This window comes from Chrysemys picta, chromosome 5 (assembly GCF_011386835.1).
Source record: "Chrysemys picta bellii isolate R12L10 chromosome 5, ASM1138683v2, whole genome shotgun sequence".
Taxonomy (NCBI): Eukaryota; Metazoa; Chordata; order Testudines; family Emydidae; genus Chrysemys; species Chrysemys picta.
In genome coordinates this window covers 141,780,622-141,804,557 of record NC_088795.1, presented here as the reverse complement: position 1 = coordinate 141,804,557, position 23,936 = coordinate 141,780,622, and the positions used below count along the sequence as shown (strand labels likewise).

The window sequence follows — 23,936 nt, the reverse complement described above, 5'->3', positions numbered from 1 at the left end:
AGATGGAGTCCCGCGCGGGGCGGGCCGGGAGCGAGGAGCGCCGCGCGGGGCAGGCCGGGAGATGGAGTCCCGCGCGGGGCGGGCCGGGACCGAGGCGCGCCGCGCGGGGCACGCCGGGAGATGGAGTCCCGCGCGGGGCGGGGCGGGGCGGGAGCGAGGCGCGCCGCGCGGGGCAGGCCGGGAGATGGAGTCCCGCGCGGGGCGGGGCGGGAGCGCGGTTCAGGCCGGACGCGGGTTCCCTTTCCCAGACGGCCCCGCGCGGCAGAGCGGCCGCCGTGGGTAAGATGGCGGCAGGTCCTGGGCCTCGCTGAGGCGGCGGCTCGGGACCGGGATGGAGCCTCCGGCCTCGGGTCCTGAGCGGCTCTTCGACGCGCACCGGTGAGAGCCCGGCCGGGGGGGGGGACTCGCTCTCGGGCGCGGGGGGGCGGGCTGGCCTGGCCGGGCCGGCGCGGGGGGGGGTGTCTCGCTCTCGGTGGGGGGGCTGGCCGGTGGGGGGTCGGGTCTCGCTCTCGGGGGGCTGGCCTGGCCTGGCCGGCGGGGGGGGTCTCGCTCTTGGGGGGGGGCGCTGGCCTCGCCAGCGTGGGCTCTTATCGGAGCCTGACCTGATCTCTTTCCCTGTCAGGTTTCCCAGCGATGGTTTCCTGCTGCTGGCTCTGCTGCTCTACGCCCCCGTGGGGCTCTGTCTGCTCCTCCTGCGACTCTTCATCGGCATCCACGTCTTCCTGGTCAGCTGCGCCCTGCCTGACAGCCTGCTCCGGAGGTTAGGGTGGGTGCGGGGCTGCCGGGGGAGAGTTGGGGCTCTTGTCAGTCTCCCACCCGCAAAATCCAGCAAATAGTCATCTCTGGAGGGGTTTACATTCATTAGGAACTGGGGAAACTTCTGGACTGGGGGGAGCCTATACAGGAGAGATGGGCTCCACCTAAACCAAAGTGGAACCAGACTGCTGGCACTAAACATTAAAAAGGTTGTAGAGCAGTTTTTAAACTAGGAGATGGGGGAAAGCCGACTGCTGCAGAGGAGCATGTGGCTCGGACAGAGTCTTCTGATGATAGCGAATCTCCAGGTTATAGTCAGGAGCAGAGGATGGAAGAGGATAAAGTAGGGGCCAGACCAGATGATAAACATTCACATAAAAAAGAATCTGATACATTAGAAAAGGGCAGACAAATAAACAGTGACAAGTTTTTAAAGTGCTTGTACACAAATGCTAGAAGTCTAAATAATAAGATGGGTGAACTAGAGTGCCTTGTGATAAAGGCGGATATTGATATAATAGGCATCACAGAAACCAGGTGGACTGAGGACAATCAATGGGACACAATCATTCCGGGGTACAAAATATATCGGAAGGACAGAACAGGTCGTGCGGGGTGGGGAGTGGCAATATATGTGAAAGAAAATGTACAATCAAATGAAGTAAAAATCTTAAGCAAATCCGCATGTTCCATAGAATCTCTATGGATAGAAATTTCATGCTCTAATAAGAATATAACATTAGGGATCTATTATCGACCACCTGACCAGGACGGTGATAGTGATGATGAAATGCTAAGGGAAATTAGAGAGGCTATCAAAATTAAGAACTCAATAATAGTGGGGGATTTCAATTATCCCCATATTGCCTGGGAACATTTCACTTCAGGACGAAATGCAGAGATAAAATTTCTCGATACTTTAAATGACTGCTTCATGGAGCAGCTGGTACGGGAACCCACAAGGGGAGAGGCAACTCTAGATTTAGTCCTGAGTGGAGCGCAGGAGCTGGTCCAAGAGGTAACTATAGCAGGACCGCTTGGAAATAGTGACCATAATACAATAGCGTTCAACATCCCTGTGGTGGGAAGACCATCTCAACAGCCCAACACTGTGGCATTTAATTTCAAAAGGGGGAACTATGCAAAAATGAGGGGGTTAGTTAAACAGAAGTTAAAAGGTACAGTGACTAAAGTGAAATCCCTGCAAGCTGCATGGGTGCTTTTTAAAGACACCATAATAGAGGCCCAACTTCAATGTATACCCCAAATTAAGAAACACGGTAAAAGAACTAAAAAAGAGCCACCGTGGCTTAACTACCATGTAAAAAAAGCAGTGAGAGATAAAAAGACTTCCTTTAAAAAGTGGAAGTCAAATCCTAGTGAGGCAAATAGAAAGGAGCATAAACGCTGCCAAATTAAATGCAAAAATGTAATAAGAAAAGCCAAAGAGGAGTTTGAAGAACGGCTAGCCAAAAACTTCAAAGGTAATAACAAAATGTTTTTTAAGTACATCAGAAGCAGGAAGCCTGCTAAACAACCAGTGGGGCCCCTTGATGATCGAGATACAAAAGGAGCGCTTAAAGACGATAAAGTCATTGCGGAGAAACTAAATGGATTCTTTGCTTCAGTCTTCACGGCTGAGGATGTTAGGAAGATTCCCAAATCTTAGCTGACTTCTGTAGGTGACAAATCTGAGGAACTGTCACGGATTGAAGTGTCACGAGAGGAGGTTTTGGAATTAATTGATAAACTTAACATTAACAAGTCACCGGGACCAGATGGCATTCACCCAAGAGTTCTGAAAGAACTCAAATGTGAAGTTGCGGAACTGTTTAACTAAGGTTTGTAACCTGTCCTTTAAATCGGCTTCTGTACCTGATGACTGGAAGTTAGCTAATGTAACGCCAATATTTAAAAAGGGCTCTAGAGGTGATCCCGGCAATTACAGACCGGTAAGTCTAACGTCTGTACCGGGCAAAACGATAGTTAAGAATAAAATTGTCCAACACATAGAAAAACACAAACTGTTGAGCAATAGTCAACATGGTTTCTGTAAAGGGAAATCGTGTCTTACTAATCTATTAGAATTCTTTGAAGGGGTCAACAAACATGTGGACAAGGGGGATCCAGTGGACATAGTGTACTTAGATTTCCAGAAAGTCTTTGACAAGGTCCCTCACCAAAGGCTCTTATGTAAATTAAGCTGCCATGGGATAAAAGGGAAGGTCCTTTCATGGATTGAGAACTGGTTAAAAGACAGGGAACAAAGGGTAGGAATAAATGGTAAATTCTCAGAATGGAGATGGGTAACTAGTGGTGTTCCCCAAGGGTCAGTCCTCGGACCGATCCTATTCAACTTATTTATAAATGATCTGGAGAAAGGGGTAAACAGTGAGGTGGCAAAGTTTGCAGATGATACTAAACTGCTAAAGATAGTTAAGTCCAAAGCAGACTGTGAAGAACTTCAAAAAGATCTCACAAAACTAAGTGATTGGGCAACAAAATGGCAAATGAAATTTAATGTGGATAAATGTAAAGTAATGCACATTGGAAAAAATAACCCCAATTATACATACAATACGATGGGGGCTAATTTAGCTACAACAAGTCAGGAAAAAGATCTTGGAGTCATCGTGGATAGTTCTCTGAAGATGTTCGTGCAGTGTGCAGAGGCGGTCAAAAAAGCAAACAGGATGTTAGGAATCATTAAAAAGGAGTTAGAGAATAAGACTGAGAATATATTATTGCCCTTATATAAATCGATGGTATGCCCTCGTCTCGAATACTGCATACAGATGTGGTCTCCTCATCTCAAAAAAGATATACTGGCACTAGAAAAGGTACAGAAAAGGGCAACTAAAATGATTAAGGGTTTGGAACGGGTCCCATATGAGGCGAGATTGAAGAGGCTAGGACTTTTCAGCTTGGAAAGAGGAGACTAAGGGGGGATATGATAGAGGTATATAAAATCATGAGTGATGTGGAGAAAGTGGATAAGGAAAAGTTATTTACTTATTCCCATAATACAAGAACTAGGGGTCATCAAATGAAATTAATAGGCAGCAGGTTTAAAACAAATACAAGGAAGTTCTTCACGCAGCGCACAGTCAACTTGTGGAACTCCTTACCTGAGGAGGTTGTGAAGGCTAGGACTATAACAGGGTTTAAAAGAGAACTGGATAAATTCATGGTGGTTAAGTCCATTAATGGCTATTAGCCAGGATGGGTAAGGAATGGTGACCCTAGCCTCTGTCTGACAGAGGATGGAGATGGATGGCAGGAGAGAGATCACTTGATCATTGCCTGTTAGGTTCACTTCCTCTGGGGCACCTGGCATTGGCCACTGTCGGTAGACAGGATACTGGGCTAGATGGACCTTTGGTCTGACCCGGTACGGCCATTCTTATGTTCTGCCTGTCTGCAAGGTGGTCCTGTGGGGCCCCCCAGCTCTGCATGGAGTTGGAGCTGCCTCTCCCTGGCCCGCTGGGGCTTGCTGTTAGGTGTGCAGGTTGGCCTTGTGGCTGCTCTGTCCTGGTGCCGTTTGTGCTTAGCAGGCCCTTCATACCCAGTCCTGAGCAAGGAGGCCCCTTTGCTGGTGACTCTAGGGCCTGAGCCCCATGGCACATGCAGCCTGACAAAAGTTTCTTTTGCCCAAGTGCCAGACTGCAGGGGCTGAGAGCAGCAAGGCAAGCAGCCAGCAAGTGCACCTGCAGCCACTCCCTCATGATTCCAGTGCTGAGCTCTCCCCACACAGTTCTGCTGGTTGGTGCCCCTGCTATCCCAGCCCTGAGCTTCCTCCCACTCGCCCTGTCCCCCCACATAACACACCTCTGGTGCCCTTCAGTCCTAATCCCGCAGCGTCTGTATAGCCCTTGCCAGTCTCGTCTTTATTCACTGGTCAGCTAAACCAGTTCTGGTCACCATGGGGCTGGGGGTCTCTGTTCCTGTTGTTAGGTTTATCGTGCGTGTGATGTGTTCGGTGCTGGGTCTGTTTGTACGGCAAAGTGACCCCCATCTCCGGGATGCCAATGTCAGGGTTTATATTGCCAACCACGTGACGCACTTCGACCACAGTGTCATCAACCTACTGACCTCGTGCAATACGGTGAGTCATGCAGGGTTCTGGGGCTGCGTCTCCTAGGAGAAGCACTTAGTGACCTGTTCAGGGATTGGGGACAGGCTCCTGGGTCTGTCTTTATTAATGAATAATTGAACAAGCCTTGAGCTTCTCTTTAGGCTTGTATGTTATGCTGTTGGGTTCTGGTTGGTTCAAGTTAAGGAGGGGCAGAGAACTGGGTCACCCAAGCAAACATGTAGCCTCTGCCTCCCCTTCCTGGCTCTTTAAATAGACATGAGCAGAAGCACAGCTGGGTTTGGGGCTTTCCCAGGGTGCTGGCTGTTTCCTGTGGGTGCAGAGGGCTGCCTGCACCTGCCCAGGAAGCACTGAGCGATGCTGTGTGACGAGGGTCTGCTGACAATAGAAATAATAAACACTGGCGCTGTCAAGCCATTATAAAAATTAATCGCCAATAATAACATTGTTAAACAACAATAGAATACCTTTTATTTAAATATTTTTGGATGTTTTCTACATTTTCAAATATATTGATTTCAATTACAAGACAGAAAACAAAGTGTACAGTGCTCACTTTATATTTAATTTTTATTACAATTATTTGCACTGTAAAAAAACAAAAAAGTATTTTTCAATTCACCTAATACAAGTACTGTAGTGCAGTCTCTTTATCATGAAAGTTAAGCTTACAAATGTAGAATTATGTAAAACAAAACAAAAAAACTGCATTCAGAAATAAAACCATGTAAAATTTTAGAGCCTGCAAGTCCACTCAGTCCTACTTCTTGTTCAGTCAGTCGCTCAGACAAACAAATTTGTTTACATTTGCAGGAGATAATGCTGCCCGCTGCGTGTTTACAATGTCACCTGAAAGTGAGAACAGGTGTTCTCATGGTACTGTTGTAGCCGGTGTTGCAAGATATTTATGTGCCAGATGCGCTAAAGCTTCCTATGTGCCTTCATGCTTCAACCACTATTCCAGGGGACATGCGTCCATACCGATGACCGGTTCTCCTCGATAACAATCCAAATCAGTGCAGACCGACGCATGTTCATTTTCATTATCTGGGTCAGATGCCACCAGCAGGAGGTTGATTTTCTTTTTCGGTGGTTCAGGGTCTGTAGGTTCCGCATTGGACTGTTGCTCTTTTAAGACTTCTGAAAGCATGCTCCACACCTCATCCCTCTCAGATTTTGGACGGCACTTCAGATTCTTAAACCTTGGGTCGAATGCTGTAGCTATCTTTAGAAATCTCACATTTGCATTTTGTGAAATCTGCAATGAAAGTGTTCTTAAAACGAACACCATGCTGGGTCATCATCCAAGACTGCTATAACATGAAATATATGGCGGAATGTGGGTAAAAAACAGAGCAGGTGACGTGCAATTCTTCCCCCAGGAGTTCAGTCACAGATTTAATTAACACATTTTTTAACAAGTGTCATCAGCATGGAAGCTTATCCCCTGGAATGATGGCCAAAAGATGAAGGGGCATACCAATTTTTAACATATCTGGCACATAAATGCCTTGCAATGCCAGCTACAAAAGTGCTGTGCAAATGCCCGTTCTCACTTTCTGGTGACATTGTAAATAAGAGGAGGGCAGCATTATCTCCTGTAAACGTAAACAAACTTGTTTGTCATAGCAATTGGCTGAACAAGAAGTGGGACTGAGTGGACTTGTAGGCTCTGAAGTTTTACACTGTTTTGTTTTTGAGTGCAGTTATGTAACAACAACAAAATCTACATTTGTAAGTTGCACTTTCATGACAAAAGCAACAAAGAGTCCTGTGGCATCTTATAGACTAACAGATGTATTGGAGCATAAGTTTTCATGGGTGAATACCCACTTCGTTAGACGCATGTGGTGGAAATTACCAGAGGCAGGTATAAATATGCAGGCCAGAATCAGTCTGGAGATAAGTCAGTTCAATCAGGGAGGATGAGGCCCTCTTCTAGCAGTTGAGGTGTGAAAACCAAGAGAGGAGAAACTGCTTTTGTAGTTGGCTGGCCATTCACAGTCTTTGTTTAATCCTGAGCTGATGGGGTCAAATTTGCAAATGACAAAGAGATGACAGAGATTGCACTACAGTATGAGGTGAATTGAAAAATATTTTTTCTTTTGTTTATCATTTTTACACTGCTAATATTTGTAATAAAAAATAATATACACTTCGATTTCAATTACAACACAGAATACAATATATATGAAAATGTAGAAAAACATCCAAAATACATTTCAGTTGGTATTCTATTGTTTAATAGTGCGATTAAAACTGCGATTAATCATGATGAATCTTTTTAATTGCAATTAATTATTTTTTTAGTGAATCACGTGAGTTAACTGCGATTAATCGATAGCCCTAATAAGCACTCTCCCCTGAGAGGACTTGTATTTTGCACAGTCCTGAAGGGCCACACACTTGGTGTGGGGAGGGATGACAAATCTTGTACCCAAGGCCCCTCTCCTCCCATTCACAGCTGGGGGCCGTTGGGAGGACACCCGGCTGCTGCTGCAGTGTCTGGGGAGGGAAGGGCTCTCGGGCAGTCTGGATCCATATGGACCAGCAGGCTGGAATCTTAGCAGGGAGACCGGGTGGGGGTCACTAATTTGCCCTTGCTCTTCTCTTGCAGCCTGCGCTGAATGGCACGCCGGGTTTCATCTGCTGGTCACGGGGATTCATGGAGCTAGGGGCGGTGGGGAGCCGGGCAGAGCTGGTGGATTCCCTGAAGGTGTATTCGTCCCATGGGGGGAATCCACCTCTGCTGCTGTTCCCAGAGGAGGCAGCCACTAATGGTCGAGTCGGCCTTCTTCGCTTCAGGTAGTGGTGGTGGGGGATGTTCCTGGGGACAGGACTGCCTTGGCCCATCTCTATGGCCCTTGTTAATCGCTGGGATGTTTCCTTTTCAGCTCCTGGCCGTTCTCAATCCTGGATGTGATTCAGCCTGTGGCTCTGCAAGTTCAGAGGCCCTTAATTGCTGTGGTGAGTCTAGAGGTTTGGGGCAAAGAGCCCCTAGCCCATAATGGGTGCGTACAGCTTAGGGGGGTCGTGCTAGAGGGTTACCATTGCCGTTACTTTGCGCCCTGTGCTTTGGGTTCTTTCCCTCCGTGTCAAACTTCTCAGTGGCCATGTGAGGCAGGCGTTCTGCTTCCTCACAGGGAATTTCACTGACATCGGCTTTGCCTTTCACACATCTCTTAAGTTCTGATGGCAATATTGGTACGTTTGTGATCTATCAACCTGCCTAGGCAAGGCTCCTCTCTGGGTCCCATCACTAGTATCTCAGCACCCCACCAATTTTAACACGCTTATTCTCACAGTACCCCACGAGATCAGGAAGTGCGATTATCCCCTGAGGGACTACGTGACTCGCCCCCAGGCACGCGGGGCTGAGTTCAGGTCTGCCTAGGCTCGCACATGAAGCATAGCCCATTTCTCCTCTCGGATGCTAGTGTTAATATGTTGACAGTGACACCATTAAATGGGTTGCAGCCATAACGTTTTCAGCTCCCTTAAAGCTGTGACTTGGGGCTTGAGGAGAGAGAAACTGATTTAACAGATAGAGGCAGCGATAAAATGGTGGGGTGAGGGAAAGGAGTTACTCTGTAATGGCCAGAGGTGGATGGGTGGTTATACAGCTGTCACGTGGAGCCAGAGCGAGCACCCTCTCTTGGGCAAGCAAGGACACCCTTCTCCGTGGATATTTGCTCAGGCTGAAAACTGGGGCCTGGGTTAGTCTCACAATTGCAGGTTCCCTCTCTCAGCAGCAGGGTCAGATGAGGCCTACTAAGCAGGCAGGGACCGCATCTGGAAAGTGTGTTGTCAGAGCATCTTGGCTGCCCTGACACCCATTAGACCCACAACTTAGAGCAGAAAATAAGGAAAGCAACGGGACAGATGCCAAGAAATAATAGACAAAAGCCCCCCACCCTAGCCCACCCTACATAAGTCTCTTTCATCCAGGAGTTGTCACTGACTGTCAGGATAACCAAGGAAAGTTCCAGGAGTTCTAGCCACACAGTGCCAGGCTGTGAGGACCAAAGGCTAATTGAGGGGAGCTGCTTAGGGACTAAAATTGACCAGCCGTTATCCATGCAGTCCTCAAAAGGTCTGGACCTACGGTGCTCTGTCAGTTTCATAAATGTTATTAAAACTGTTGAACAAAATCCAGAAAATATCAGCTAAGCTTCTGTTAATATTGCTAAACTAAATCACAAATTAAACAACAATATAACTATCAAATCAACCAGGTCCTTTCAATGCAGGATTGCAATTACATCACCAGATTAATTCAACAAATAATCCACCTTTATAAAGCCTAAGAAGGGATCTGAGGAGCAAGTTGTCCATTTGTTCATAAACCCCAACTAAGGAATGTTACCAGTTAATCCAGTTTATGATTTGGGAGTGTTAAATGTTTTAACACTGAAACCAAATTATCGACTGTTTAAACCACAGTTTCAGAGCCAATTACAAAGCTACTTCCTTGGCTTTCAGTTCTCGTGTTGCAGTCCTAAGCCCCTCCTAACCCACCCTCCAGCAGAGAGTTTATAACAGATTCCAGCAAAACTCTGACGAGCGGAAGTTTGACCAGTCTTATCAGCCAAAAGTTACACCTGGCAGTAATTTTTTTAGGGCTTCTAAACACAGAATGTAGGACACATTTTGATGGGTGTCTGAGACTTTAAAACTGAGGACCATTGTGGTGTCCCCCAGTGGACTCTCAGACACCCTTTGACAGCTTAAAATTAGGGAATGTAAAGGTTGGGACACCTCCCATTTAATACAAACCAAAGAGAAAAAGGAAATTCTAAAGGTAATGAGCAGCAGTCCCTGAGCCAGACAGATGCTGCTGGCACATCGCTTCTTGCTAGTGGGGGTCTCCTTTGAGTGCGGGGAGAGGCTTGTCTCTGGCTAGTGTGGCCTCTTGATTGATGTGACATAAGTCACAATATTCGGTGATTTGCGTACCACAGAGACTGTAAATCTGATCCTCCAAAATATCAACATGGGACCACTTGGTGAGGAAGATGACATGGTCTTAGTGGGAATGAAAAAGTCTTGAGATGACATTGTCGCCAGTGCATGGAAAATTTGACCAAAAAATCCTATAAAAGTCTCTGAAGAGTCCTAGTAACAACCAGCCACTCAGCATTCATCCATTAACAACATTAAAAATAAGTTGGACATCTTTTGGTCAAATTTTGTTAATATTCTCTCAATCAACAATTTAATAATCTATATATGTAGGAATTACGTCGTAAATCAAACACTTTATCTTTGAAAGTTTCATCTTGATAGAGAAGTAACTTTAAAATCTCTCAGTGAAATCCATTTAAGAAATAAAAATAAGTTTAAAGTCTGAATTCCCATACAACCTATTTCTCTCACAAGGTCTTGACGGGTCTGGAAAATCTTCAAGTTTTGTCTGGTCTGAGTACTCCTTAGCTATGAATTGTTTGTGTTATAGGCGTCCTAGTGCCCAAAACAGATCCAAGCAATGTCATTGAGTCCAACATTCTTCCATACTATGATTCTGGCCTAGAGAGTAGAGCCTTCCTGTGAGTCCAGAAAATTGTTCATGGTCCATAGGCCTGAAGCCATTACCAGTCTTTCATTTGAGAGCAGGTTCTGTCAGTTACGAGTGGGGAGGGGGACACACCTGTCTGCTCTGATGGTAGGAGCGGGGCAAGCCCTGGAGCTATGTAGTCAGTTGGTGCTAGTCCTGTGCATGTCTCCTTGTCATAATCCACATCCCCAATCATCTCAGTCCCTCTTAGTTCTGCCTGGTGAGAAAGCAGCCTGCCTGGATTTGCCTCAGGGTAGGTCTTTGCTGTGCTCTCATTTCCTTCCTTTGGGCATGTCCGTGCTGTAAGTGCCATGTTGCCCCATCTCACTGGCTGTGTGTGGCTCTCACTGTGCTCTCTTCCCCAGAGTGTGGCCGACTCCTCCTGGATCACAGAGCTGCTCTGGACCTTCTTTGTTCCCTTCACAGTTTATCAAGTAAGGTACTATCTCTCGCTCTCCTTTGAGGAGGGGGGTGGGGCAGGGCCCTGCTGTGTCCCACTCCTGGCCCTGCCGCTGCCAGTGTCTGAGTTGCTGGCCCTGGGCCTGGGTCCCAGGCTGTCCAGCTGGGTGCCGAGTCCCTGCTTTTCTCCTCTCCAGGTTCCTGGTGTGGGAGGAGCCTGTTTTTGGGCTCCTGGTTCCTGAGAGGGGGAGAGGAATCCAGTACCAGTGAGGGGTGCCTTGGTCTCCCCGGGTCCTTTTCCCCACGTTTCTCTGCTGTCTTTCCCTTGTCAGCTCCTGCCTCCTCTGTGCTTCGGTGGTTCCCTGCAGCTGACTCAGCCTTTCCCTCAAGTCGATGCCTCTCCCTGCTGGGAGGCTTCTCCTGACACTCCCCTTCTTCGCTCATTTGAGCAATGCAGGCTGGGCCCCTCTCCCAGTGAATCCCAGGGCTTAGCCGGTCTCCATCCACCCTCGGCTGGCAGAGCGGCTCAGCATGTCCGTATTACAGCATACAACTCAGTTTGGGGTATCAGTGAGCAAAATCTCCCCTGCTCTTGCCAAAACGCAGCGTCTTGAGGGCACAGTCCCTGAACAGGGCCACTTGCTGGGCTCTTCCCCTCTGTCCCCGTCTCCCTCATTGTGGCAGTGCAGGCTAAAGAGAATCCGCCAGAGAGGAGGAGAGCTGGATCTGTGGGGGAGCTCTCCTTCCCGTCAGTGGGCCTTCGCTGGGCCGGGGAAAGGGTCCGCGTTGAGTCCCTCCCAGCAGGGAACCTGGGGACAGACTGTGTCCTTTTCCCCCAGGCTGTGGCGCACATAGCAGTTTTCCTGCCCACACCTTGTGTCTGACCCTTGTGCCTCTGTGTTCTCGCTGCCTCACTGGGGCAGCAGCTCCTCCTCTGGGAACCACATGAACAGCCCACTGACACCCCTTTTCCTGACCGTTAACAAAGAGTCTAAATCAAATGGGTTCAATTCCTCCCCGGTAACCCCCCCTCCCAATCCACCTCCCTCCTCTGCCACACCTCTCGTTCGCGTTGCTACCCCTGGGGCTTGGCCCTGTTGCTGGGGCAAGGGGCTCGGGTGGACTCGGGAGGGCCCTGGTGCCCAGGCTCTCAGCCATGCCAGGAGCAGTCAGCCCAGTGCTGTTGTCTCCCATCAGGTGGATGCCGCCTGTCTTCAGACAAGCTGATGAGCCGAATGAGGAGTTTGGGCTCCGAGTTCAGGAGGTAGGAGGGGCTGAGGGAGGGAGAGTTGGGGCTGCTGCAGTTGCAGGGTGTCCTAGAGGAGGCTTGGGGCTGGATCGGTAGGTGTGAGCAGTGTCTGTGTTGGGGCAGAGAGCGTCTCCAGGGAGGGGCCAGGGTGTGTGTCTGGATGGAGGGGGTATCCCTGCGCCCATATTTGTTACCCCCCAATTTGTCATATCCCTCATGGCCTGCTATATTTGCCCCTCCACAGCTCCGTGCACACAGGCAGGCTGGCTAATGGGAACGAGGGTATAGAAATGGAACTTACCACAGCCGAGGGAAAAGCAAAGCTCAGAGCTTAGTGTGCTGACACTGGGGAAGACCAGGTCACCTCCATCCCAGAGCACAGGGAGAGCTAGCACGTGACACTGCTAGGGAGGTAGTAAGGATTTCTGAGAATCTGTCAAATGCAGAGTGGTGCTGTCTGGCACGAATAGCCAACAGAGTGCCACTATTTGTGGCACTCTCCCTGTTACCTGCGCACTCTAGGACACCCTACCTTTACCCTTCTGTGGGCTCAAGGCATAACCCGGTTAATTTAGGCATCCACACCCTTTCCCAGTTCCTACAGCTCCGGATGAAAGGCACCTACCCTTTCCCAATTCCTAGGGCTCAGGGCATACTCTTCTGCAGGTTTGCAGGGCTTTTTACCAGCAAAAAGCTCCTTACACAGTAATATAGTAATATCCTTAAACTCTATTTATTAACAGTTACCAAACGAGAATACACGTGCTAAGCATACAATGCTCACCGCTCCCAATAAGGCATGCAAACTTTTCCTGGTGGCCAGTCAGGATCAGGTTGTCCAGGGCAGTGGTTCTCAACTAGGGGTACAGGTCTTCTAGGGGATATATCAACTCATCTAGATATTTGCCGAGTTTTACAACAGGCTTCCATAAAAGCACTGGCAAAGTCAATACAAACTAAAATTTCATACAGAAAAAACGAGTCAGCAATTTTTCAGTAATAGTGTGCTGTGAAAAGAACGAGGAATCCTTGTGGCACCTTAGAGACTAACGCATTTATTTGGGCATAAGTTTTCGTGGGCTAAAAACTGAAGTGGGTTATAGCCCATGAAAGCTTGTGCCCAAATAAATGTGTTAGTCTCTAAGGTGCCACAAGGACTCCTCGTTCTTTTTGCTGATACAGACTAACATGGCTACCACTCTGAAACCTGTCAGTGGGCTGTGACACTTTCTTATTTTAATGTCTGATTTTGTAGGCAAGTAGTTTTTAAGTGAGGTGAAACTTAGGGGTACGCAAGACAAATTGGACTCCTGAAAGGGGTACAGTAGTCTGGAAAGGTTGAGAACCACTGGTCCAGGGACTCCAGCTTCTGCATAAGATAGTTGGCAGGATGTGGAGGTCTGGCAACTCTGATCTTGGGCTGTATCTGAATTAGGTTCCAAAGAATTTCTGTTTGGACCCCAGTTAGTTAAACTTGAGTCCTGGTTAGCTACACCTTAACCCAGGGGTGGGCAAACTTTTTGGCCTGAGGGCCGCATCGGGTTTCGGAAATTGTATGGAGGGCCGGTTAGGGGAGGCTGTGCCTCCCCAAGCAGCCAGGTGTGGCCTGGTCCCTGCCCCCTATTTCTCCCCTTCCCCCCCCGTTTCTTGCCCCCCGACAGCTGCCCCGGGACCCCTGCCCCATCTAACCCCCCCTGACCGCCCCCGGAACCCCACCCAACCCCATCTCTCATTCCTGAATGCTCCTCCCCCCCAGGAACCCTGCACCAGCCAACCACCCCTTCTCCCTGACCGCCCTCGGAACCCCTGCCCCCCGCTGCCCCATCCAACCCCCCTCCTTTCTGACTGCCCCCCAGGACCCCTGCACCCATTCAATCCCCCCCCCCCGTTCCCTGCCCTTTGACCGCCCCGACCCCTATCATACCTCCGTCCCCTGACCAACACCCCGAATTCCTCTGCCCTCTATCCAACCCCCGCTGCCCCCTTACCGCGCTGCCTGGAGCGCTGGTGGCTGGCGGCGCAGCTGTGGCGGGAGCCAGCCATGCCACCGCACAGCACCGGGTCAGGCTGCGGCTCTGCAGCTGGGCCGCCCGGGTGGCACAGTGAGCTGAGGCTGCGGGGGAGGGGGAACAGCAGGGGAGGACCTGGGGGCTAGCGTCCCAGCCAGGAGCTCAGGGGCCGGGCCAGATGTGGCCCGCGGGCCATAAGCTGCCCACCTCTGCCTTAACCAATCATTTTAAACTAAAGTACTACAAAATAATTCTTTGACCAATCCTAACATATTGTGAAACAATTGTTTAACCAATCATACACCACCACCTTAGTTGATTTAAATCTTGCAAAATTAGTCAGACAGACAGAAACAAAGAACCGGACAGAGACATTAGAGATAAACAATAGAGAAGTGGGGACCATAAAGGCATAACAATAAAGAAGTAGGGATTTCACAATCACAGCTGTTAAGTGATTCTTTGCCAGACAGAATGCATCATTTTCTTTAAACATCTTAAGATCTGTTTCTTTATCTGGTGGTGATGGTGCTGTTAGGACAGGAACGCCGCCGCTTTAACTGCCCCAAAATTCATTGTTGTAATGTAATTTAGATGGAATGGGAGCATGTGACTTTCTGCTTCTTTGCTCCTGTCTTAATGTGGCGGCAGAAAAAGGCCTCAGACCTTACACCTGGGCGCACAGGTGCATTGTGGTGCTTGGATCTTGTTGCCCTGGGCATGACTGTGCTGACTCTCTCCTGTGTGTTTTCTGTAGCTCTTGGCCGTGGAGCTGGGCGTGGTTTCTACGCGACTCACCGCAGCGGATAAAGCTGAGCATATGAAGAGGCTGAGACACACCCCGCCTCACCTCTTTGCCCCAGGTATGTGTCTGCCCTCCCTGCTGCGGAGCACGTGCCTGGGCTCCGGCAGAGCCCCTCCTACTGCCCGCTCTCTGCCTTGGTGGCTGCCCTGATCTGCTGGGGGAGGGAAAAGGACGTGCTCCTCCAGTGCCAGCCCCCTCCCTGGGGAAGCAGGAGGCACTCCTGGGAAAGGGCGTTACCCCAGCCTGCCTGCTCCAGATTGGGATAAGGGCAGACCTGGTGAGGTGGGGGGTCCCCTTATAGAGCCTGTAGAAGCTAGAGATGCCAGCGGGTCATCGCTCCCCTGGCCAGGCTAGCTTGGGCCTTGCACTCTCCCCTGGGCTGCCCGTTCATGCTTCTGTTCTTACTCCTGCAGCCTCAAGCCAGTCCTTGGTTGCCAGGCCCAGGGCATCTCCCAGCCTGGCTGGTGTCGGGCCTCTTGCTCCCGAGGATGTGCGGATCACGGAGATGGTCCAGCGGGTCAAGGAGGTGCTCCCACATGTGTCTCTGGGAACCATCAGGAGAGACCTGGGTAAGCGCATACCTGGGACCTTCGTGCGGACCCTGTGGGGCAGAGGCTGGCTGCTGCCCTTCAACACCCGGCGTGGAGGCCTGGGGACTGTTGTGCTATGGGGCTCGTTGGGACATGGAGAACCCCTGCACAGGTCCCTTAGCTTCAGCAGCAGCTCCCCCTCTAACCGAGCCCCTGTGTCCCCACAGCCCAGACCAACTGCGTGGACACTACCATCGCCAACCTCCTGGAGGGCCAGGTGCCCCTCCTCCCTGAGGACAAGGATCCGGAGCCTGGCCTGCTTGCTCCGTCAACGTCCCAGACTCCAGCGGCCTCCAGCCCTCAGTGCCCTGCAGCTTCATCCTCCTCCAAGGTGCCTGCTGGTGGGACGTCGAGAGGGGGACCTGGGGAGGCTGAACCCGCTGGCCCACAGGCGCTCTCAGGGCTGCGCTGGGGCTTGCCCCCAAGAGCTGGTAGCGGGTTTGAGAGAGCTGGGACTGCAAAGAAGGAGACAAGTCAGGGCCAGGAACGGGGGTGATGAGCTCCTCTCCCTCGCTAGACCCAACTCATGCCCTGGCAGTGTGGGGAGCTGGGCACCATGGGCTGGTTCAGCTGTGACCACCCAAGCTCCGGCCTGTGATGCTGATGGGACTGGAGACTTCTGCGGCCTCTAGTACTGATGCTCTCCGTGAGAAGCACGGGTGCTGAGGTCATGGTAAGGTGCGTGGGGAGGGGTGGGTGCTGGGCTACTTGGCAGCTTGCCTGGCCATGCAGTGTGGCTGCTCCCTGAATGCTCTCTTCCCCCAGCCCGCTGTGAAGCTCTTTGCGAAGTCCCCTGTGGAGAGGCATTTGTCCCTGCAGGAGCGGAAACATGTGCTGTATGCCTACGCCAGGAGGTGAGTCCCTTCTGTGTCTCAGGACCCCTGCCTCTGCCATGGTCACAGCAAGGGTGGTCGGCATTCCTGGGTCTGTATCTATGCTCTGCCCAGCTCCGGGCAAGGGTGCTGGTGCCCAGCAGAACCCTGCCTCCCAGCACAGGATGGTGGCTACGGAAACGTGGCTGGATTTGGCTCCTTTTCCAGCGTGAGACCCTCTTCGTGGTTCTGGGGCAGCTCTCACCAGTTTGTCAGCACCCCGGAGCCTGGGGCCGTCTCCCTGGGCTGGACATAGGGCTGTCCTCTCCCTGCTGTATTCAATCAGTAAATTAAAGGATAGGCACATAATTAATGCCAGTCCATGTGGCTTTATGGCAAATGGGGCTTGTCAAGCCGGGTTTAATCCTTTGGTATTGTGAGTGTGGTTGATAAAGGTAACTGCGCACCTGTTATGTGCCTGCACAACATTCTCATTAGAAACTTAGCACCCGGCGTGTGGCAGAACAGGCTGATGAGGTCCTGGGGAGCCAGGCGTGTGCATAGGAGTAGAGTGGGGATTCTCCTGTCTACGCAGCACTGGTGCAGCCAGTGCTGAAACGCCACCCCAGCTCCGGGGCACATTTTAACTTAGGGTGTTGGAAAACTGGAGAGGATACAGAAAGGAGCCAGGGAAACGGTTGGCGGGTGGAGAAAATGCCCGGCAGCCGGAGACTTACAGGCTCATTCTGTTTAGCTGAGGGAAAAGGAGACTGAGAGGTGACTTGATTTCACTGAGAGGAAATCCTGGGGACTAAAGGCTCTTTAATCTAGCAAAGAGAGGTAGAACAAGACCCACCCTGGAAGTCAAAGCCAGACCTGTCCAATTAGAACTGGTAATTAACCGTTGGAACAGACTCCCAGTGGCTGTGGTGGATTCTCCATCTCAGGGATGAGGGAAAGCAGGTGCAGATAGAGCTGAGGGGAGAGGCTTTCCCTGTGGAGAATCTGACTCATTGATACAACGGGGCTTCTCCAGTTCTTTTAGAGCATGTATCCTAGCACTCTCGTCAGAGCACCCAGGGCTAATGACCGCGTTGTTTTGCTTGCAGAGCTAGAGTGCAGTGTGACCTGGGCTGACGTGAACCTCTGCCTTCTGTCCCCTTGGAGTACTGGGGTTACAAAGCCAGGCTCGTGGGGGCGGCGGGGAGGGGTCCCTGACTGGGGATTCCACATAGGCAGGCCAAAGAGCCCGAGTTTCTGAAGAGGACTGACCTTGGGGTAGTCTGGGTCTGCCTTTCTGGAACACACTAGTTCTTCAGTGTGTGTCAGCGTGGATCCCGCTGTGGGTGAGCATGCGCCTCATGCACAACAGACTGGAGGCTTTTCAGAATAGCGGCGTCTGCCCGGCTGGCACGAGCCCTCTGCTGCCTCGCTCTCCCATACAATGCATGAAGGGTGGAGCAGCTGGACTGCCCATGGCACTGAAATGCAACCTGGAGTTCTCAGCTCAGGCTAAACTTTATCAAAATTTCCAAAGTCCTCAGAATCGCTTCTGATCGACTGGTTGTCAGCCATGAACGGATCCCACCATTGGGACTGAATTCCAGTGGTCAGACTCTGCCCTGTGGGCTTCCAGCCCGGTCCATCCTGCACTGGACTCCATCCCCTGAAGAATGGACGCCGTGGGTGTCTCTTACCTGGGGGAATTGCGTATTCACTGTGCTTGGCCTTCTCTGCCAGACTGAGAGGTGTGAGACGCAAGGCTGAAACTCCACCTTCTGGAACAGTCCAGGAAGGTCTTGTCAGAGCCCCGGGAAACAAGCTGCAGCAGCACCGTCTTGGGCAGACTCAGGCAGTGAGTACTGAGAACTCAGCACTGAGGAAGGATCCGTCAAGACACTGGCATTAAGCCAGCCTCGGCGTCCATGTCAAAGCTGGCACCAGCACCGGTGGGGTCAACGTCAGGGACCAAGAGGGGCTACTCTGAGCAGCGAGGCAGAAATGAAGAAGGAGCTGGTTGTCCTCCCATAAGGACAGACTGCACAGCCTCCAAGTCCTCCAAGCCCCATGCGAGATCGAGGGCTGGGGAGATGGAGTCCTGCTAGCACGGAGCCTGGCTCTGGAGAAGCACCTGAGCCACCCAGAGAGTCGATTGTCCCCCTGTGACGTGTTGTTTTGGCCCTGTGGGATGCTGCGGCCCACCGTGGCCTGCATGGAGAAGCCAGTCTCCACCCTCGAGGAAAAGGAGATCTCTCTCTCTCGCCTCCTGCCCCCCCCCCCGCCCCCAAAAGCAGGTCATTGACACATGAACACATGACGCCCCCTCTCAGCACTGATGATCTCTCCTGTTATCACCAATGTCTTCAGCTCTGCTGCCGGCACTGGATGACTTTCAATTGTTCCGGGAGCTCCTTGCGAGTGTTGCTGGGACCCTCGGCATGTTGGAGAAATCTCACAAGCTGTTTGACCCCCTGTTGGCTTCTGGTCTGGCAGGATCAGCCTCCTAGCCAACAGGAGGGACTGCTGGACCCTGCTAATGGGCTGTGGCCACAGGGAAGCGAATGGGGAAGTGATTGACAAGCAGTCCCAGGTACCGGCCTCCGTGGGATTTGAGTTCTTGTACACTCAGCTGACCCAGCCTCCTTTGTCGTATTTGCTAGGAAGAGACGTTGAGGTTGAGCTAAAGCACAAGGACCCCAGATGTCTCGACCTGCTTGGGAAGAATTCATACTCCAGCTTCGCTGCAGCTGCGCGTGGCTAACTGTCAGGCCCTGCTGGCCAAGTACAACTTCCTGACGTGGGACAGGGCGACACCCTCATGACAGCAGAGCAGAACTCAAGGATGTAAAGCAGCTGGTGGCAATGCTTCTGAGACCATGGCCAGGTCGTTGGGCACCACGGTGGCCATAGACAGTGCACCGTGGCTCCGGGCTGTGATAGAGGATGTACCCTGTGAAGGCTCCAGGCTGCTGAGCGAGAAGGGGGCAGCCCTCTGCACTCACTGAAGGGCTCAAAAGCCACCTTGCACTCTGGGGACTTGCACCCCTCCATTCAACAGGCCATTGCATCCCCAGCCTCAGCAGCACTCACTGTCCTGCCATCCCCTACAGTCAGAATGTCATGCCAAGAAGCTGCTAAGATACAACATGGGCACCAACCTTCCTTTTCCTCGGCAGCACACCCGCTCCGCCACACGTCAACGGATCGACAAGACAGTCGAGAGCTGCACTGGAGAACACAACCTTCAGAAGCCACCTAGCCCCACCCCACCTGGCATCGTCTGCCATCACGTCAGATAAACGGATGTTACAAATCTTTGCCTGGGGCCACCCATCCATCTTCCATGAGAGCCTGCGACAAGCGGAAGAAGCCTTGTTGCTACATCTAGAAGCCATGGCAAAGGTTCCAACAGAGATTGGGGGAAGAGGCTTCTATTGGTATTTCCTCACTCCAAAGGAGAAGGGAGGTCAGGTCATCTTCCAATCCTAGACCTGAGGACGCTGACCGAACACATTCACTGTCTTAGGGTCAGGATGGGTAACACCTGCCTCCATCATCACCTCTCTCCAAGCTCAAGACTGGTTCATAGCGCTTGATTTGCAGGGTGTGTACCCAGCCCACAGGAAGTACCTCAGATTCACAGTGGGGCCCAACCATTATCAGTGCAGGGTTCTGCCCTTCAGACTCTCCGGTGCTGAGTGTGCGCCAAAGGTCTTGCTGTAGAGGCAGCCCATGTCAGAAGCCAGGGAATCCATTTCTGTCCATACCTGGACAACTGGCTGGTCACAGGCAGATCCCAGCAGGAGACAGGAACAGCCTTACAATACGACCTTTCCCTGTTCGCGCAACTAGGACTCCTTGTGAATTAAAGAAAAATCTCTCACTGTTGCAGACAATAGAGTTCACAGGAGCTCGGACTGATTCCAGATCAGCCAGGGCCAACCTGCTGGAGGATGGATTCCAGTTTCTTCTGTCAGAGGTAAATGATCTACGGGCAAGACCGACAGTGCACGTGTGTCTGGGACTCTCAGGCCACGCGCCGACATGAGCATATGTGATGCCACTTGCCAGACTCACCCTATGGCCGTCACAGCTGTGCCTGAGGTCCATGTATTCCCCATCCAGACATCATGAACGAATGGGTCACAGTCCCTCAGATCCTGGGAGAGCCTGCCTGGCGGCTAGACCTGGGGAGCGTGAGAAAAGGGGTGGCGTTCTCTGGCCACTCCCTGACAACTCTTATTATGGATGCGTCAGGGACACACTGCGGTGCCTGCAGATGCAAGGCACATGGTCTCATTGTGAGCTGAACCTACCCAGGACTGTCCTGGAGCTGAGGGCCTATGTAGCGTTCCTGCCTGTTCTTCCAAACTCCACCATGCAAATCCTGCCAGCACATCTGGGCAGCGCTCGATCGTCCCGGAAGCCATCAAGCTCTAGGAATAGTACCATCAACATGGGCCGATCCCACTGGCTGTCCCCCTTCCAGGGGTCGGCAACAACCTGGCTGACTTCCTGAGCAGACCAGGGGGCCAGCCACAAGTGGTCACTGCAGAAGTCCATCCTAGATGCCCACCATACACTTCTTGGCCACAGAGCACACCACCAAGGGTCTGAACTTCTGCTCCAGGGAAGGCCTGAGCCCAGGTTCCCTGCTGGATGCCTTTTTCCCCTGACACAAGATAGACCGGACATGGCTGTAATCATCCCGATGGCCCCTGGCCAGGAGAGTTTTGGCTCTGACCTGTTACAGATGTCCAGGGGCAGCGTCCTCCCCTCCCCTAATATTCCTCCCGGCTTGTACCAGTGTAATAGCTCAGAACCAAGATCAGAGATGCACTGAGAGGGCCTGGACGCTGGCTGGCCGAGCCCTACTGAACTTTCAGGATGCAGTTGCTGCCAGGATATTTTTATGCAAAACAAGAAACCTTCCACCAGGAAAGCTTATTCCTCGAAATGGAAGAAATTCTCCAAATGGGCAACTCCCTGTCATGTTGACCCAGCGGACGCTCTTGTGCCGTATTCTGCTTTACCTCTCACCTTGCTGCAATATCTGTGTGTCACACCGTGGTCCAGTCGTATTCTGACTTCTCCCACCCTACGGCATCAGAATTCCTCCAGGGGCCTCCTTCATGCTTTCCTGCCTGCCAGAGACCTGACTCACGTGGGACCGTTTCTGATTATGGGGCCCAAAAATTTACCTTAATTATAAGCTCAGTAGTGTTTAAAACAAAAAAAGGAACTTTCACTTTTTTTTTTTTTTTTTTTTTTTAAGACATCACAATAACCCGTAACATTTTGCCTAGGAATTAACCATCCGCCACCTGACTACCAAGATGGTCTGGCCATTGCCTCAGCTTGGAAGGTCAGCAAGCGCCAAGCCCTTCCACGTCCTTCCATAGGGACATGGTGGTGCTGAAACTGTGCCCCAGGTTCCACCCTATGGTGGTCTCAGAATTCCACCTAACCAGGCCGTTACCGACCCGCTGTCTGCAGGCTTTGCACATTGCCAGAGCTCTGCTCTGTTACCCAACAGCTCAGGCCTTTCAGGCTGCCTCTTTGTGGCCATATCACAGAGCATCTCCAAGTGGAGCCCACCATGCACAGCCACCTGCTTCAGCCCCCTAGGGAGACTCTCCCTCCAGATGGCCAGGCGCACGTCACCAGGGCTCGGGCAGCAGCACCTGCCTGCTCCCGGACTGCTGCACTCTGAGAGCTGCAAGGCAGCTATGTGGAGTAACTTACGGACTTGGGTTAAACATTGCGCTTGCTAAGGCAGCCGGCCACGTGCCAAGCTCAGGAGAGCAGAGCTGCCGTCTGTTCGACTGGCTCCCCCTCATCGTGCAGGGAGGATGCTGCTTGCCAGCCACCCGCAGAGGGATCCACGCTGACACGGACCCGAAAAGCAGAGAGCAGTTACTTACCCCGCAGGGAGTGGTCCCTCATGACCTGTTCCTGCTCTCGCAGTCCTCCGTCAGCTGGACTTTGGATTGCGAGGGGGCAGCAGGAGGGTCGTGGCTGCATCTCGAGGAACCATGGTGCTGCAGGGGAAGTGCCTGGTCTCTGCGCTTTAGTCAGAGGCAAGTGATGGGGCAGAGGCGGAGTAATGGGGGCCTGTGCTCTACAGAAGGTCAGAGCCGATGAGCCGGGGTCCCAGAGCAGAGTGTAGGGGGTGCGAGCGTGGAGGGAGCACTGCCCCCTCCCTCCGTTACATGGTGCTGGGTTATTCCCCCAGGCCGAGTCTGGTGGTTTCTGCCTCTGTCTGAACACAGGTCCTCTGGGCTCTTGCTGGGGAGGCAGCTCCTCCCAGTTTGATGCCATCTGAATAGAACCCAGGAGTCCTGGCTTCCGTTCCTGATGTGCCTAGTAGGCCACTCGAGCTGCCAACGTGGGGGCGATCCATTCCCTCCCCACACTCCTCTGCTGCCTGACTAATGGACTCTTCCTGCCCCACAGGAGATACACGGAGAAATATGGGACGCCGCGGGGTGATGGGAGCCACTGAGGTGCCCCTCACCCTCCTGCCTGTGGCGTGCGCAGGGCTCAGGCCCGTTGGGAGCGTGACTTCAGCATGGCCGTTTTGCATGATTCACAGCACTGCAGTGGGATCCCAAAGCCTCCGAACCAGCACGCTTGAGATGCAGCGGGGCCTTCGCGGCGTGAGCCAGCCCAGGCAGGCAGTGCCCAGCTGGCCACGGTGGGGCAGTAAGTGCCTGTGTATCCCCGCATCACACCCGACCTGCCTCCGGCTAGCCAGACAGGGTTGGACAGCTGAAACCGGGCTGCCCTGCCCCCACCCCCATGGCGGACTGGACTCAGCACCAGCCTGGCCCAGCCTTCTCCACTTGGGCTGTTGTGTTAAACTGGCTGAAGGGGGTTTCTTCTCAGCTACAAAAAATAAATCTGACTCTCTTACAGCCAGGTCCCAGGGCTTGAGATCACTGGGGGGCAGGGGGAGCCTTTTGACCTCTCTGGGGAGGCGGGGGGAGAGGGGCTCCTCTTCCAGGCCAAGCTTTAACCAATGGGGCCCAGTGTTCTGGTCCTGAAGCTGCCCGGGCTTGACCCTGGAGAACTGCAGGCCCCTTAGCACTGATGGCTGTAGGCCCCAGTTATTTCGAGTGTGTCTATCCCTGTTCTCAGTCCTCTGGCCTTCCCAGAGTGGTGGCCGTACCGCCCCGGCTGGGCTTGGCCTCAGGCCTCCCACTGGCACTGTTAGATGGGCAGAGGTACCGGGGGTGCTGGACAGGCTCGTTGGGGGGTGACTCCCACAGCTGCAGAAAGATTGCTGCACAACATGCTCTTGGGAGACTCTCTGGGCGGGCAGAGGACAGAAGCGATGCCCGAAGGAGAGCCTGTGCCTCCCTCATGTGTTCCCTGTGTGGGGTGGTGGGGTGGACAGGTTCCACCCTCTGAAAACTCTGTGAAGAAAGGGGTCTGTCTGTTCTTTGCCTGGCACCTGAGCTCCTCCCTGCAGAGCAGCTCCTCCCCCAGCTGCTCAGGGGCTCACCAACCCTCCTGGAGCAGGAGAGAGGGGGCTGGCACAGACCTGCGTTCCTGGAGCTTTAGCTCCGTCCTCTGGGTGTAGTAAGTGGCCCGTCCCCTCCTCTTCCTGCAGCTGGCCTATTGAGCGCCAGAGGCACCAGCTCCCTCACTTTTGAATAATTGGCTG

The 23,936-nt window shown here is 52.3% G+C and overlaps 1 protein-coding gene across 6 annotated transcripts; it reads left to right on the top strand.

Moving 5' to 3' along the window:
* Window positions 1–184: 184 nt before the first annotated feature.
* LOC101935941 (AUP1 lipid droplet regulating VLDL assembly factor) lies at window positions 185–23,184 on the top strand. 6 transcript variants are annotated; one of them, XM_065598378.1, is made up of 12 exons: window positions 185–378; window positions 623–760; window positions 4,711–4,861; window positions 7,467–7,654; window positions 7,744–7,816; window positions 10,769–10,842; window positions 12,000–12,066; window positions 14,818–14,923; window positions 15,279–15,434; window positions 15,623–15,786; window positions 16,221–16,309; window positions 22,724–23,184. In XM_065598378.1, exons 1-12 carry the CDS (start codon window positions 332–334, stop codon window positions 22,770–22,772), a joined length of 1,302 nt encoding a protein of 433 aa, XP_065454450.1. In that variant the 5' UTR covers window positions 185–331; the 3' UTR covers window positions 22,773–23,184. The 6 variants fall into 6 exon arrangements, with proteins under 6 accessions (XP_065454450.1, XP_065454449.1, XP_065454451.1 ...); XM_065598377.1 differs by having other exon boundaries at window positions 192–378; window positions 623–766; XM_065598379.1 differs by lacking the exon at window positions 12,000–12,066 and having other exon boundaries at window positions 192–378; window positions 623–766; window positions 10,769–10,837.
* The last annotated feature ends 752 nt before the right edge of the window (window positions 23,185–23,936 follow it).

What these genes read in the sequence shown, in the direction of transcription:
- LOC101935941 (XM_065598377.1), top strand. Translation starts at nt 332, where the DNA reads ATGGAGCCTCCGGCCTCGGGTCCTGAGCGGCTCTTCGACGCGCACCG. An exon ending in AGAGGCCCTTAATTGCTGTG is followed by an intron (nt 7,817 to 10,768) that starts GTGAGTCTAGAG and finishes TCTCTTCCCCAG; the next exon opens with AGTGTGGCCGACTCCTCCTG. An exon ending in CTGTATGCCTACGCCAGGAG is followed by an intron (nt 16,310 to 22,723) that starts GTGAGTCCCTTC and finishes CCTGCCCCACAG; the next exon opens with GAGATACACGGAGAAATATG.